Genomic DNA, 14,897 nt, shown 5'->3' with positions numbered 1-14,897 from the left:
CAAACAGACATTCCTCCCAGGAAGACACACAAATGGCTGATGTGCTCGGCGTCATTAGCCAGGAAATGCAAACCAAAGCCATGATGGGATGCCACTTCCCATCCACTAAGAAGCTATAATCAAAAAGTCAAATAATGAGCTTTGACAAGGATGTGCAGAAATTGGAATCCCCTCTACACCCTTAACCCCCTGGCACCCCCATGCCCCACACGCTGCTGATGGGATGGGGAAATGGTGCAGCCACGTTGGAAAATAGTGTGACGGGTCCTCAAATGACGAAACAAAGCATTACCGGAGGACCCAGCAATTCCACCCCTAGATTTTTACCCAAGAGAAATGAACACAGATATCTACGTGGAAACCTGTTCATGAATGTTTATGTCGTTATTATTGTAAATAGCATCAATTATAATGGTCAAAAGGTGGAAGCAATCCAAGCGTTCATCAGTGGGCGAATACATAAAGAAAACGTCGTGTAGTATGAATGACGTGCTGACACATGCAACAACGTGGATGAAGCTTGAAATCACTGTGCTAAATGAAAGAAGCCCATCACTAGTGACCATGTTATGTGACTGCATTCATATAAAAGTCCAGAACGAGGAGCTCTATCGGGACAGAAAGTAGATTCGTGGTTTGTTTGGGGATGGGGGTGTCAGGGGGATAAGGGTATAGAGGGGAAAAGTTCAAAAACAGTGTTTCTTTTTGAGGCAATAAAAATGTTCTAAACCTATTATACAACTCTGAACATGCTAGAAACTATCGAATTGTACACTTCCAGTGGCAAATTGTGTAGTATGTGAGTTATATCTCCAATAACAGTATTTTTAAAAGATTTTAAGACACGAGTAAGGAGTTTTTCACTCATTTTCTGTCTTTATTCTTTTTGTCTTATCTTTGCGTCTTTGACTGTGATTGTCATATTTTGAAACTAAACCCCTTTCCTGGGTATCGTGTATACACTTGGATATTTCAACAGAACTTCACATTTTGATCTGGTTAAAGTCACCTTCAACTTTCAACCTTGTTTCCTCCTACCTTTCCCATTTCTGTCCATGGACCAGCACCTTGTCAACCCCAGCACAAAGATCTCAGGGTTGTCTACGGCTTTCCCCTGTCCTGCTCGGGCCTCCTCTCCATTCTTATTTACAATAGTTTAGTTAATGCCAACATTATTTCTCTTCGGATTACCAATGACATCCTTTAAAACAACAGCCTTCTTACACAAATAATACCTCTTTAACTTCAAAGGCATGGAGAAACTTACCTACAGTCACCCAAAGACAAACACAGTTGACGTTTGGGTATATATCCTTCCAGTCTCTTTTCCTATGCATGTGTGAGATGACACAGTTTTTACCCTTCCATAGGCCAATTCTTCAGTTAAAATATATTGCAGTTATCTGCTCGCAGTAACTTTACACATTCATCTACAACATTATTCCTGTTGGCTGTGTGGCGGTAGGTCAAATAGAGGCTCCCTGACATATTTGGCCTTACGGTCTCTTCCAGTTTCTTTCTGAGACCGCAGGAGTTCACCTTTGATGGGGTAAGGTGTCCTGGCATCTTAGTTAAAAGCATGGACAATGGGGCCCGGGTGCCTAGACATGAATCATAGCTTCCCCACTTATTTTGGCCTTGGACAAGTTATTTAACCTCGTACCTCCATCTCCAGCTTGGTGTGGGTATGAATAGATAGTGGAAAATCACAATGCACTTAGGCCATTATTAAGATTCTGAGACCTGCAAGATTCCTCCTGGGCTTCATCCTGAAATGTTGTCATCTTTCTGGCCTCCATTCAGTGTGATTCTAAAGTAACCCTTCTTTCCTGACTCGAGCGTGCGGGTAAAAGCATCAGCTCTTTATCACCTCCCTCGTTAGCCAATTTGGTTCACCATGACCTTTATGCCATGTTCCTTGTTATGTCTTCTCAGGCTTATTGAAGTTCCGGAAACATCTGAGGACACAGGTGGTGCCCCACCTAGTGTGTCTCTTCTGCTCTGCCACTTCCTAAAATCCTCGCTGTAACATAATCGATAATGGATTTTGACTGGACAAAGACGTGACCTGTATTTTATAACCATTAGAGAATGAACAATTTCTATAATTGGTACCAATGAAAAATCTGTATTAGATAGCCATATATGCTGGAAATGGAGAAATAGGTATTATAGTTAAGCCTACTAGGCCTTCTAGGTACATGCATTTTAATGGACTGAAGGCATTATTTTACCTGGATGGAAGAGGAAGTGCTTTTGCTGTTTGTACATAAGAAGTGCGTGGCTCACTTTTTAATCTACTTGTACCACAGGGCAGAATCCTAAGAGAAAGGGCGCTGAGAGTGTAGCAGTGATGGCGAATTATAACCATACTTGTCCGCTGTTTCTGCAGGCTACATCAGTTACCTATGGCATTCTCCCATCTGGCCTTGGGAGGCCATGCTCTCTCCAGTGAAACTGGTTGAAATGAGGTGTGCTGCCTCGAGGCTCAGCCTGTAACCCCCAAACATGGAGGTGGTTCTGCGCTTCTATCTGTCAGCTAAAGAGAGAAGACTCTGAAGACAGCAAAGGGTGGACAAAGAAGGAAGACAAAAGGACCTAAGTCTCTGAGAGGGCATTTGGAGGAGAGCTTCCACCTTACCCAAGATGCAATGTGTTCATGTCATTATGTTCAGCTACTGAAACACTAGGCTTGTCCAGGAGCTGGCCTCCTCTTACTAACACTGACTGACGAAAGATAAGGCAAAGGGCAATAGCAGAAGTGGTCAAGCTTGGCTCTTTGTTAGCTGTCTTACTGGGGAAGATTCTAGACTTCCCAGTGGAGAGAAAGCTGGAATGGAGAAGCAATGAACAATGGTATGAGAGTTAAATTTTGCCTCTTGTCCTTTCTGGGGGGGTGGTGTTTGCTGATATGAGCCTCCTGTGACAACAGAGGTAGGATTAAGTGAAGGGAGGCCCAAAGGGAGAGTGTCTGAGACTCACAGCTACAAGCATCTGGAATCTTGGGTGGCTGTGCCAAAGGTGTCAACAGAGGCTCACACTGGACCAGCAGGAGAGAGTAGAATAATCTGGGGTGTGCTTTTAATCTCACGATCCTGTACTAGCCAGAGAGACACAGTGCCTGCTTGAAAAGGAGTTGGTGGGAAGAGAATTCTTAGTTTTGTGAGGGGGTCCTCAAAGTAGCCTCAGCACGTGCTGACGGAGGGGTGGTGAACTACTCCAATTTTAATCCCAAAAGACAGAAAGCAGTATCTTACCCTTCTAATAATGTTGGGATCATTGCACTTGGCCAGTTTTCCCGCAAAAAGCTGAACTCCAAAGCTTGCAAAAACAAGCATTAGTGTCAACAAAAGAATGGAGACCTGAAAAAAATCGGTGAGACATCATATCTCTGGGTAAGAAAGTCAACAGTAGGCTTGATTTGAACAGGGATGGGGACACACGGCTTTTCAGATAAAGTGGTATGAAATCCTTGGTCTTTTCAGGATATCATCTAACTTTCCCACCTCGGGTCACTCAATTAGCCTTGCTGGAATGCAAAAAGAAGGGAATTAACAACAGCTTGTGGATTTTTAGAATAAAAACACGTGACTTTCAGGTAAGAAAACGGGCTAAGGTATTTTTGATATGACTTGGGTTTTCCTGATTTTGAAATCGAGACTTTAATAGAACCAAAGAAAAGTGTTTGAATGATTATATTTCCCTCATTTTCTCCAAATGGATTCCTACCTCTATCAGCAGAGCATAAATTAGGGAGAGAGTGAATGTGCTCTCTTGTGAGCAATGAGGACATCCAAAGCAGGTGAGAGCCTTCGGTCCGAAAAAGCAAATCCGTTAATTGACTGGTGCTCCCTCTGCTGGACGGTGCCTCGGTCTCAGCCGAGAAAAGTGGCAAAGGGTAAAAACACTGAACAAAGCCCCTGACCTGTGCTGGGAGAATAATCTAAACATACACCTTAAATGTCCTAAAGTCACACAGAAACATCATCAGGAGAAAAGCACAAATAGATTCTCTGCTAAATTCTACCAAGGCTCCAAGACGCACATACAATAGCAGTCAGGTGATACCCTTTTTTCCTTGGGTTCCAGCTGTGTGAAAAGCTACCGTGTTGTGGTTTTAGCGCAAAGATAATACGGGATTTCAAATACGTCTTTAAAAAAATATTAGCGATTCTGTACCTATAGAAACATCACAACCTGTCTTTAAATTACCCGAGAATCAACTGCAGCTACAGCTGTTCTCTCCCTGTGGGTGTGTTTCTAGAAAGCAAGATGTAAAATAAGCTTATGTAAATTAATTCATATTTTCCATGCTCGAGCAGAACTCATCAATAATAAAGAGAATCCTTTGATCACTCCTTTGTAAGGCACAGATCTTTCTGTAACGATTGTGAGCAACGAGCTGCCTACTTATCGGTTTTTTCTGCAGCCCTGCTCTTGGAAGACCCTCAGTCGGGACTGCCCCACTAAAAAGAATGTTTTCTCCCCATTTTCAAGTGTTCATTACTGTATCCTGCGGGTACGGAAAGTGGGGTATGCTTGTATGTTACATTTTTTTGAAGTTGCTTTATGTTAACACTCCAAAGACCGGAAACAAAGTCTGTGCTGTAAGAAATTGGGGACATACAAAATGAAATAAGGAGCCCAAGGTGTTAACTGCTAATATTCGTGATAGGTGGTGTTGAATCTTATCTTTAATTTCTAGATAAGGAAATGAAAACCAGAATAAAAATTAGGGTGATGAATTAGGAATGGAAGTGTTAGCAAAGACAACCTCTTGGATTCTTCCTTTCATCGTACTTTTACTAAAAATGTTCATTGAATCAGACATACCGACAAGGCAGAGCATGTGTGGGTAAAGTTCCCGAATGTGTGTTGTGTTTTGTTAGAACAAGGTCGTAGACTTGCCCCTGGCAAGCGAGGCTCCCTGTGCCCCCTCGTTAGCTTCATCACAGAGCGGGGCTGTGTGGACTGGAAGCAAAGGTAAGTGTAACATACCAGGAAAATTTCCTTGAAGCCGCTGAAAAGTTCTCGAACAACTTTCCTCATCTGGGGCACCAGTTTGAATATCCGCAGAGGTCTCAGGCACCGAAGAACCATTAAAAGCTGAGCTCCCGATTCAGCAGGTACGTTTTGAGGCATCCAACAAAGAAATATCAAGCTCACCTAGCAAGGGGAAAAGAAACCCCTAGAATTTATACAATTTATCCTTCGCTACCCACACTGTCTGAGAGCCAACTGCATACAACTTTACTTGAGCAGAGATTCCACATGGCCCATAGGACAAGCATTCACCAGGTGCATATTCGACCTCTGAACTCCGAACCCAATCTACACCTGCTAGTGGCTCCAAAAGAAAAGTCGTCAGCTGTTCGCAGGCGTGAAATGGGGGTGCCCACACTGTGTGTACCCCGGTGCATTCTGCTCCTTATTTTAACTTACGCACTGGAGGCGCAGGTTAAAATTCCTTTGATCAAGGATACTAAGTCTTGCGCTTGACCTGATTCTCACTATTTTATTGACAATCTGAAGATACTGCATGTTAGTGGTCATGATTCTCCCTGTTATTGGAAAAGACATTGATTGTACGCCCTCTCGGACATACAGAAAAAATGAAATGTCTTTGAGTCCCTTTCTATGGTTTCCCAGTTTAGTTTGAACTGGACAGCTGAATGGTCACCTTGTCTCTCCAGGTATATTGTATATTGGAATTGAAAGAAAGGTCCAAGCACTCTCACGTTAGCTTGCTTTTAGCAACGAGGAGCTCATCAATCAATTACATGATGGAGGTGGTTTTTTTTTCTTTTTTAAATATGGGAGCCACAGGATTGTGGGGTGCAAACAAGATTTCTGTTTTAGGCCTTATCAATGTGTATCTTACGTGTGTAAGAGTGTGGTTGATGTATGTGGACCGTATCCATGGAAATTTTTAATGCTTCTCAGTTAGATTTTTACATGCACGCGCTTCATTTGCCTTTAGTAGATAACCTGAGACTCAGTAATGGCATCTAAACCTCTGGAACGCGCGTATCTTTCTCTTGTACCCAGAAAGGCAGGAGAGTTCACAAAGCCACAACAGCTTCCATTTAGGAAGTAACCAGAGACTTACAAGATATATAAATATGTCCATGACTCCACCAAAGTCCCTGATGACAGCAGTTGGAGTGAAAAATAGGCCATCGGCCATAATCTTCAGGTTAAGCTCAATGCTCATGAATATCACAAACACGTACTCGGCGATCTGAAATGGGCAAGAGGCAGCTGGGTCACCAGGAAGGGAAGAGCCGCAGCCCAGGGTTTTCCGCTGAGCTGTGGGCTGAGATTCAGCAGCCGTACCTGCAAAGTTGGGGCGTGCATGACTCTTCGAAAGGGGGACTCAAACATCATGGAAATGCAGGAACAGATGGTTACGATGATCATGACCCAGTCCAGGTAAGTCACCAATCCCAGCAAATCACTGCCAAAGACCAAACAAAGCTGAGAAACGGATGCTGCAGAGAAGGCCGTGCAGGTGAGATGACCCTTCTGTGATTCTACAAATGTAACTGGCGTTGTTGTTGTTTTTTTTTTGAAACCCCCCCATTGTCTATTTCCTAGCACGATATGGCAAGAAAATAAAGGGGATCTTTACATTTTTATGCAGCATAAAATAGTACATGGAGATTTCAAATGTGCATGGAAAACAGGCTTTGTGATGCTTACTAAAGTTGATGGTACTTCGTATTTTTCACAGCTCCTGTGACGGGATCGGTTTTAGATCTGTAAGAGACAGCAAACACAGCATTCTGCGACATAGCAAGCGTGTTCTCACTTGGCAGCGTGGTATTTATAAACCTCTTATCTACCTAAAATCTCTTTTATATCCTCTGTAAAATTACATTTCCTGGAACTGTGTGACTTTCAAAGGCAGAGAACATTAGATGACAGAAAAATCAGAAGAGTTTGATGTTTGTGAAAGTAAAGTTTAAAATTTCTCAAAATACTTGATTTCAGAATTCATGACTCCAATCAACAATTTCTGACATGGATGTGACAAAACTTTGACTTCTATTTAAAAACACTCCGTTAAAATCTCTGCCTTAGCTGTTCAAGAATTCCCTCATGATTGTTCAATTAAACCTCCAGAAATTAAATACAGCTCCCCCGCCCAGTGTTTAACTGTGATCTTGTGGAGTGATTTATATAGAATTTTTTAAGGCCCCCACTTCTAAGTTTCCCTTTCGGGGAGCCCGTGATCAATCTTCAGTGAAGCCCCTGACAGTCTGTGTGCGTGGGCTCTCAATTACAAGAGTCTTCCTCGGCCCACATGAGCTGCAGAGCTGACAAAAGGAGAGTAAGTCCACGCTAAATGGAGTGGAGAATTAGCAATTAGTTGTTAGCATGGAGGCAGCCAACAGGATAATTCCAGATGAAACACTCACTTGAGGAACCGATCAAATCAACTCTAAACTACTGGCTTCTTTCTTTACTGTGTGAAAACTCAGGCAAGTTTTTAATCATTATGACTCAGGTGCTTTAAATGGTAAGGGTCTTTCTAGAACAGCTGAGAGAACACTAGGCTGCCAGTCAGAGACAGCTATGCGCTAGCAAACCTAAAATGTCCTCCTCTGTTGGAGGAGGGGGTATACAAATGACGCCAAATGGCTCCTGAGGTGTCTTCCAGCCCTGAAATATTACCACACTGTATTAGTTTCCTAGGGCTATTGTCACAAAGGAGCACAAAGCGAGTAGCTTAAACAACAGAAACATTTTCTCTCAAGAAGTCTGAGAGGAAGGTGAGGGCAGGGTTCTTCCTTCTGGAGGCTGTGAGGGAAGGACCTGTTCCAGGTCTCCCTCCTTGGTGTGTAGATGTCCATCTTCTCCCTATGTCTTCACATTGTCTCCCCTCTGTAAGTATGTCCAAATGTCCTCCTCTTATAAGGACAACGGTCATATTGGATTAAGGCCCAGCTTAATCACCTCATTTTAATTTAAGTACCTCTTTAAAGAGGCTATTTCGAAATAAAGTCACATTCTGAGGTACTAGGGGTAAAGCTTCAATATACAAATTTTTGGCAAGGGAACACACACAGTTCAGCCCATAACAGATAGTGATTATCATATGCTCTAATAATACCATCAGGAAAGATCCAACTACTTAGATGGAAATCTTTCACACTTTCTCCAGGACTCTTAAAGTCTTCAGGATATTTACTAAAGTTATGCGGGACAAAAATTCCATTTCATCCATTGGTTGCCTGCTAACATTAGCTTGGGGCGTCACAAATGCAGTGTCCTCCTGGTCGACCATCGACCATACCGACAGCCTCTTACCCATTCCTCCCACATGGGTGGAGACAGAGACACTGGCCAGTGGGGTTGCTTCTTATAACAACTGGCAATGGCAGCACTGGTCAACTTTATTTCTATTTTACATTTTTCTAGGACAATCCACAAAGAAACTACAAGTCTGAAAGAAGGTGTGGGCAATGACCTTCCCCACGTCATTCAGTCTACTCTTGGTTCAGTATTTCCGAAACAAAATGTGGAGTTAGTCACACTGACAGGAATGTATTGGGTGACTGTTAAAAATGAGCACATAAAAATGGCTGTTCAGTGTTTTATACACGTGAGTTTTATATAAATGTTAACGACTTGCAACCTTTGTTTGTTTCCCACCTGGTCGGCCGCTTGGCAAAGAGGAGCAGCATGATTAATTAGCCCACGGTTTACTTTGTGACCCCATTAGGATTACATGTTCCTTCTTCGTCGTATGACACCCCCCCTGCTGTTTGTACGACGCAGGCCGAACACCTGGCTGAAATGGAGTGTACTTACGCATTGAAGCGTGCCCGGACCACCACCCGGCAGAAGTTTCTGAACCTGTGCTCCCGTCCAACGATGAACAGTGGCTTGTCGAAGTACGGGTGATTCTCTCTCAGCTCCTCCTCCTGCACTTTCCTGGAAGGGGAGATTCACGTACAGTGAGGCTGAGGGAAAGGCTGCCATTCCAGAGTGAGAGCCCAGGAAGACCATAGAGCCCCGTACCGTTTCATTTCCGCTTGTTCCTTTTTTTCCTGGATCATCTTGATTTCGCTGTCTTCTCTTTGTGCATTTCTATATCTCACTGTATTGGAATGCTAGAAATACAATAAAAGGGGGCATATCAAAAGGGAAGATTTTTTTTTGAAGGCCCAGAAAGATCATCTTTAGAAAAGCTGAAATAAATATCTTTATTGTAATATATATATTTTTAATGACCACAGTCATCTTAGCAAGGGTATTTTTTTCCGTCTAAAGGGTATTTTTTTCCAATAAAAGTATTTGTTGAGGAACTATTATGTGCCAGGCACTACAGTGCTGGGGATATGACAAAAAAGCAAAAAGAAAGGATAAAATCCAGTTCTTGTGGGGCTGACAATCTAGTCAGGGGAGACAGATAAAAACTGAATCACAATATGGGAGGGGGTTAGAAGATGTTTAGTGCTATGGTAAAACCAAAGGGGACAGAGCAGACCAGTCACAGTCACAACAGGCCCCAATAAGAAGCTGTTATTTGAGCAAAGATGAGAAGGATCTGCAGGCCACCGGGTATCTGCAGAAATGCGCTTTTCCAGAGGAGGGGTGCGTCCTCATGCACAGGGAACAGTTGTGTGGACATGGAACAGCCAAGATGCCCTGTGGGTTCAGACAAGAGGGCAAGCACCAGGGTAGGAGACACTGAGATCAGAGGGGTGGGAGGGGGCCTGATCATGCAGGACCCCAACTCTGGTTCTCACTCCCTGGGACACGGGCAGCCATTGATCAAATAACCTGATAGATATTATTGCAAGTATTCCTTAGATTTCATTATCTGTATCTTCTATCATTTGGAATAAGTGAGATAGATGAAACTCTCTATTTTAAATTGCTTCTGTTATGGAGGAAAAGATATCGGGAATGATTTCTTAGGAAATTAGCAGAGTCTCATCACCTTTTGCTATGGAGAAGGTGGGGGATGGGTTTTCATTAAACGTCTGTGAAATAAATAGAACGAAAAGACTTTGAAAAAGAACTAAGCCTCTGGAATTGAGACTATTCAGGTAGGGCCTTTTGTTGTGTATACTTAAACACATATTTTCAAAGCCATGTTCTAATTTGGCTCCTTATACTGTGTATTTCTAGTGAGTCACACTGAAGGAAAGTGCTTTGAACTAGTGTTGCCTCTTTGAATTTTCTCCTCGAAGTCTTCTCCATGCAACATGCCTGGCCCCCAAATTATGTGTACATAGGCCATGTGTTGGATCCAATCACAATTTCACGTAAACAATATGGGAGATCATATCAGACAGAGCTCTGGCTTAAAAATCATGGTGCTAACAGATGTGCACACTAATTAGAACCTTGTAAAATGGGTGATGATGGTATCAGGTGTTCTCATCACCAACTTCTAGTGTCAGTTGTGCCTGGAACACTTAACTTAGGAGAATTTACTCTAAGATAGCAGTTGCTACCGAATGAAAGCAGTTGGATTATTCTGGAAAGTCCAGAAACTCAAGAAATGAGAGGTAAAGTGGTGAAAAAGACAAAACCCAAAAACCCTAAGGCTTGCTACCTTTCTCTTGCTAGACATCCTTTCTCCAATGCCATCCTTGGCTCTGAACATTCAGGATTCTGCTTTCTTAGCCAATTTAGCTAGACTCAACGTAAGACCTATATTTTAATGACAGCGTCACCAATGATAATTATTTAATATGTACTTTGCAAGGAAGGCTCTTAGAAATCTCGGCATGGTACAGCTACTGGTGAGTCTAACCCAGAGGTTAGACTTCTGTCTTGGTGGGTTTCCCTGGGTTTTCATGTGGCCTGTTTCTTCTCTTCGTTCGGGTCTCTGGTCTAAGACAGAGGTACGAACACTGACCATCTTCTCAAACATTCTCTGCCCCCAAATCTATACTTTTGATTTCTTTACATCATTTTATTTTTCTTTATAATGCAGAGCAAAACTGTCACAGCAATGAAGACATGATGGAAAATAAGTAAAAAACACTTCCAGAAAAGATTATATATTTGTTTCCTAGCTTAGTTTTTGTCTCTCTTACTGGGATGTAAGTTCCTGGAAGGCAGAGGTTTTGTCTTGTTTCCCCACTGCTCCTCCCCACTTAGAACAGGGACTGGCACATAATCAACACTTGGTAAATATTTTTTTGAGTCAGTTAATAAATCAACAAATGAGCTAGAGTCTAAAAGCAAAGAAATTCTTGGGAAATAGTATGCAATCTTTGAAAGAAAAATTCTTCTAGAAATAAGATTTTATTTCCCAGTAGGTAAAGCCCTGAGGTTATAGATACTAGATCTATATTCTAGAATATTTGGACATTTTAGTAAAGGTTTAAAGTTACTGATACACATCAATTCTATAAAATGCTTTAAATATCTTTAATATCAGTCAAAGGCAAGTGACACGTCACTTTTGTGTTGCTGTCTTAATGAAGACATGTGCTTTGTGGGATGTCTGGATTTTTGAACAGTTTAATGGTCACTCTTTCGTACTGGCCATTCGATTTGCTTCCTGAGTTTCCTGATTCCCTCTTATATAAAGTCCTACGGAGACAGGACAATGTGATAGAAGGACCCAGGCTGTGCAATGTCCTAAACAGGAATTTACATGCATTTTCATAATCATGCTTCCCAAATCCGATGCATCGCTTAGAACTTACATCTTGAGTCAGGGTTTCCAGAGATTTCCCCCTGCTGATCCTCTGGCTATTGGATCCATGTCTCAGTGACCTAAAACAACCACAACCAACCGGTCAATACCTCCAAGACCAAATTTTGACTTTTGAGCAATGACCATTATAAGAACAAAATAAAGTAACTTTTCTGATTCCGTCACGAATGCTTATTACTTCTTTTTGTAGCGAAAGCTTTTGTTTATTCAAATGCCTTTGATCCCATCTAGCAAATTGCAGAATTTTCCTTCTGGTCTTAAAAGTAAGAATTTGGCCATCACCAAGGAAAAGGGTTTTGAAAGATTTTTTTGCCTCTTTGAATCTGATTGTGAGTTTCGTTATTGTTGCCATCAGCAAATAGAACAAAGCTCCCGCTCGCCTGTCTGCTAACCGGGGCTGTGCCCAGAGCGCATTGCCTGAAAAACTCCTTTCCTTGGTTTCTCTGCAGCTTTGTCTCCTGGTGTGTTTACCTGCGCTCTTGGCGGATATGATGCTGTACACTGAGAATTGACCTTTCCTTTGCTGGCTGGCCCTCAAATGATCCGCTCAGCATGCGCTGTCGAGTGCAAGCTCTAGGGGAAAAAAAAAAAGGAGCCCGAGATAAATGCATGATCTGTACCCTTGGGATGAATAATACATAACTGCTCATTACTCTTATTATTTTTAAGGAAACACCAGTGATAAGGCAAAACACAGCAAATGACACATAACCATGAAAGAAAAGGGGCTTGAGCCTCGGTGTCAAGAACACTCACAAAGCACAGCTGTCAGAGCTATGAGGCAGTGCTGGGAAATAAGCAGAAAGCTCCCGCCCACTACGACCGCCTCCCCCCACCCAAGGGGAGAGCTTCCATCAGGACCCGGCAAGCGGTCGGGCCAGCCTCGCCGTAGGCCGGCATGACGTTGGTTTTGAATTTAGACCAGGAGGTTTCTAAGAACAGCTCTTTGGGGAAGGATTTGTCCACCCAGGCCTCTGGGATGACAGAGTATATGTTTCAAGGCGATTCTGCAGAACTCCAGGAAAATGGGAAATCATAAAACTAGAGGCAAAAGTGACTGGTAAAGAGAAGTAATGAAAGCTGAGATTAATACCCCGAGAAACGTCAGGCTAAAGCCCGTGGCTTACAGGTAACCGCTTACCACTTTCTTTGCAACCACGAAACTCTGAGGACTTTTTAAAACGTGCCCTCTTGAAACCATACCTGGGCTGGTGTAGTTTCAGATTTGCTAATGAGGGAAGATAATTGGGTGACTCAACACCTGGGGTGTGAATGATTGGAAGAGAAAACAAAATTCCTCTTCCAGAAAGCTCCCTCCAACTGGAAATGACAGCAATTCCCTCGGCGTAGTAGTCAAGTGGAGAGAAAATAATACAGAGGCTCAGAGACCTGTGTCCCACAGGCGACACTGTCACGGACTAGGTGAGTGACCTTTGGGCTCAGTTTTTTTATTGGTAAAGTGAGGACAAGACCTTGATCTCAAAGAAAACTCACAGACTTAAAATGCAAGAATTTTATGATATGCAAATCTTATGATGCCGTATTTGTTCAACACCTGAACACACGACTTTTGTCACTGCTTTACATGAAACTTTCATACTTATGTTTCCTAAAACACATTTCTAGATTGGCTTTGAATTAGGTTATCAATGTCTGTCTCAGAGTCAAGATCTTCAAGAAAGAGATCCATGTCTGTTTAGCATACTTGGAAGCAGCTCTTACGATATCACGTGTATATTCAAGTAGTTAAAGATGCTTTTGGTGCCAAGGAAGATAATTAAGGCAAATACCTATAAAAATCATGCAAATTCAATGACTGTAAATGTGTTACAGGAAGCAATCCCCCCTACATCACTCTTCTTAGTTTAATAAGCACCACGGAGCATTTCGAGATAAAATCCAAAGTCAAAATTTTATCGAACACCAAGGATTTATAGCCGTGAGAGACAGAGAATGGGCTTATTTCCAGGACTAGAATGGTGTCCTACAGGACGACGCATTTGTAAGTTAGGCAGGGTTCACAGAGCTTTCGCACGATCTCGTATGCTGTATCTAGACTAAGAACTGTTCTTCGGACCAAGGTGCAAATCATGGAGCATCCGGAGAACATCTTTTTGGAAAGCAGTGTCATCTTGGCACAAATCTACAGATTCCTGCCATTTGTGCAAACATCAAGGCTTAACCTTTAGCCACTGTCTTAGTAACCTTTATTTTTTTTCATAAGACTCCCCCCACTAAAGTAGCTGAGCCCTTAGGGCTTACATACAAAACACATACAACCTAACATGCATAACAGTGTGCACATTTGAGCTGGCCGTCCCTGCTTTGTTTGCAATGGAAGAATGCCCCTGGCTTCAGGCTGCCTGTGATAAAGGACTGCTGGTATTTGCCTGACAGCCCAGTCTGAGCATGCACGGGCACTCTTGCTGGGGAAGAGTTAGGACTACGTCGACCGACTCCAGAACCTCATGGGTGTCCAAACGCCCAAGTCAACTTAACACACCCACGCCCCCTGGGGTGGCTCTGTGGACCCTGCTGAGACTCTGTCCTCCGACTGAACAAGACAGGAAGGTCTCCGCGGCTCGTGGAGGTGCAGCCACTATTGGAAAGACCCCACACCCTAAAGCATCTCTTCTACCCCCTCCACCAACGACGGGCTGAAGCATGGTGAGAAAGCAACCCCCCTTTCCTCTCGGGCTCAGGATCAGCCCTTTCTTTCCCGCTGGGGTCTAGAGAATTCAGAACATCACAGTAAAATGGGCTGGAGTTTCCGCTATGCATGTGACATGTGAATCTTTGTTCTCTGTACGAGAAGGTCAGGGTGACAGGGGGCTGGTTTTCAGCTCTACCCTGCAATCAGAAAACATGTGTTGAATCCTACTGAGACAACCCCTCGTACGTGTAGAATATAGAAAACCACTGGCTTTCACTTCCTCTTCCTATCGCTTTCTTCTGTGTATATAACAGTGTTTGTTAGTACAATTTCAAACCGGAGAATGACGAGAAAAAGAACAAAATGCTGAGTAACTCTTGTAACTCTTGTGAATCGTGTAACAAGTGACTTCAGAGTTCTGCTCGAGCCAAGCACACAGCTTGGTGGTTTTCATTTCCTCACTGAGGGGCCCCTGCCAGAGCCTCGTGTCCTCTGGGCAGAGGCTGCTTACCCGCCGCCTCCTTTCCTGGAACTCCAAAGGTACCCATTGAGCAA

At 43.0% G+C, this 14,897-nt stretch overlaps 1 protein-coding gene across 3 annotated transcripts in view; it reads right to left on the bottom strand.

Annotated features, from left to right (window-relative positions):
- Positions 1 to 14,897, bottom strand: part of NALCN (sodium leak channel, non-selective) — a 307,920-nt gene that overhangs the window by 33,422 nt on the left and 259,601 nt on the right. For all 3 annotated transcript variants that reach the window (XM_087865000.1, XM_045812791.2, XM_087864999.1), the window contains 9 exons: positions 12,161 to 12,262; positions 11,679 to 11,748; positions 9,028 to 9,119; positions 8,818 to 8,940; positions 6,703 to 6,759; positions 6,337 to 6,457; positions 6,110 to 6,241; positions 4,999 to 5,166; positions 3,258 to 3,362 (listed from right to left, as the gene is read on the bottom strand). In XM_087865000.1, coding sequence (XP_087721126.1) covers positions 3,258 to 3,362; positions 4,999 to 5,166; positions 6,110 to 6,241; positions 6,337 to 6,457; positions 6,703 to 6,759; positions 8,818 to 8,940; positions 9,028 to 9,119; positions 11,679 to 11,748; positions 12,161 to 12,262 — 970 coding nt within the window. The remainder of the gene's footprint in view (positions 1 to 3,257; positions 3,363 to 4,998; positions 5,167 to 6,109; positions 6,242 to 6,336; positions 6,458 to 6,702; positions 6,760 to 8,817; positions 8,941 to 9,027; positions 9,120 to 11,678; positions 11,749 to 12,160; positions 12,263 to 14,897) is intronic.

The sequence above is a fragment of the Ursus americanus genome, chromosome 10 (genome assembly GCF_024610735.1).
Source record: "Ursus americanus isolate L20-20 chromosome 10, mUrsAme1.1.p, whole genome shotgun sequence".
Taxonomy (NCBI): domain Eukaryota; kingdom Metazoa; phylum Chordata; class Mammalia; order Carnivora; family Ursidae; genus Ursus; species Ursus americanus.
Note: the sequence above shows the minus strand (reverse complement) of the source record. Positions and strands in the feature narration are given on the sequence as shown.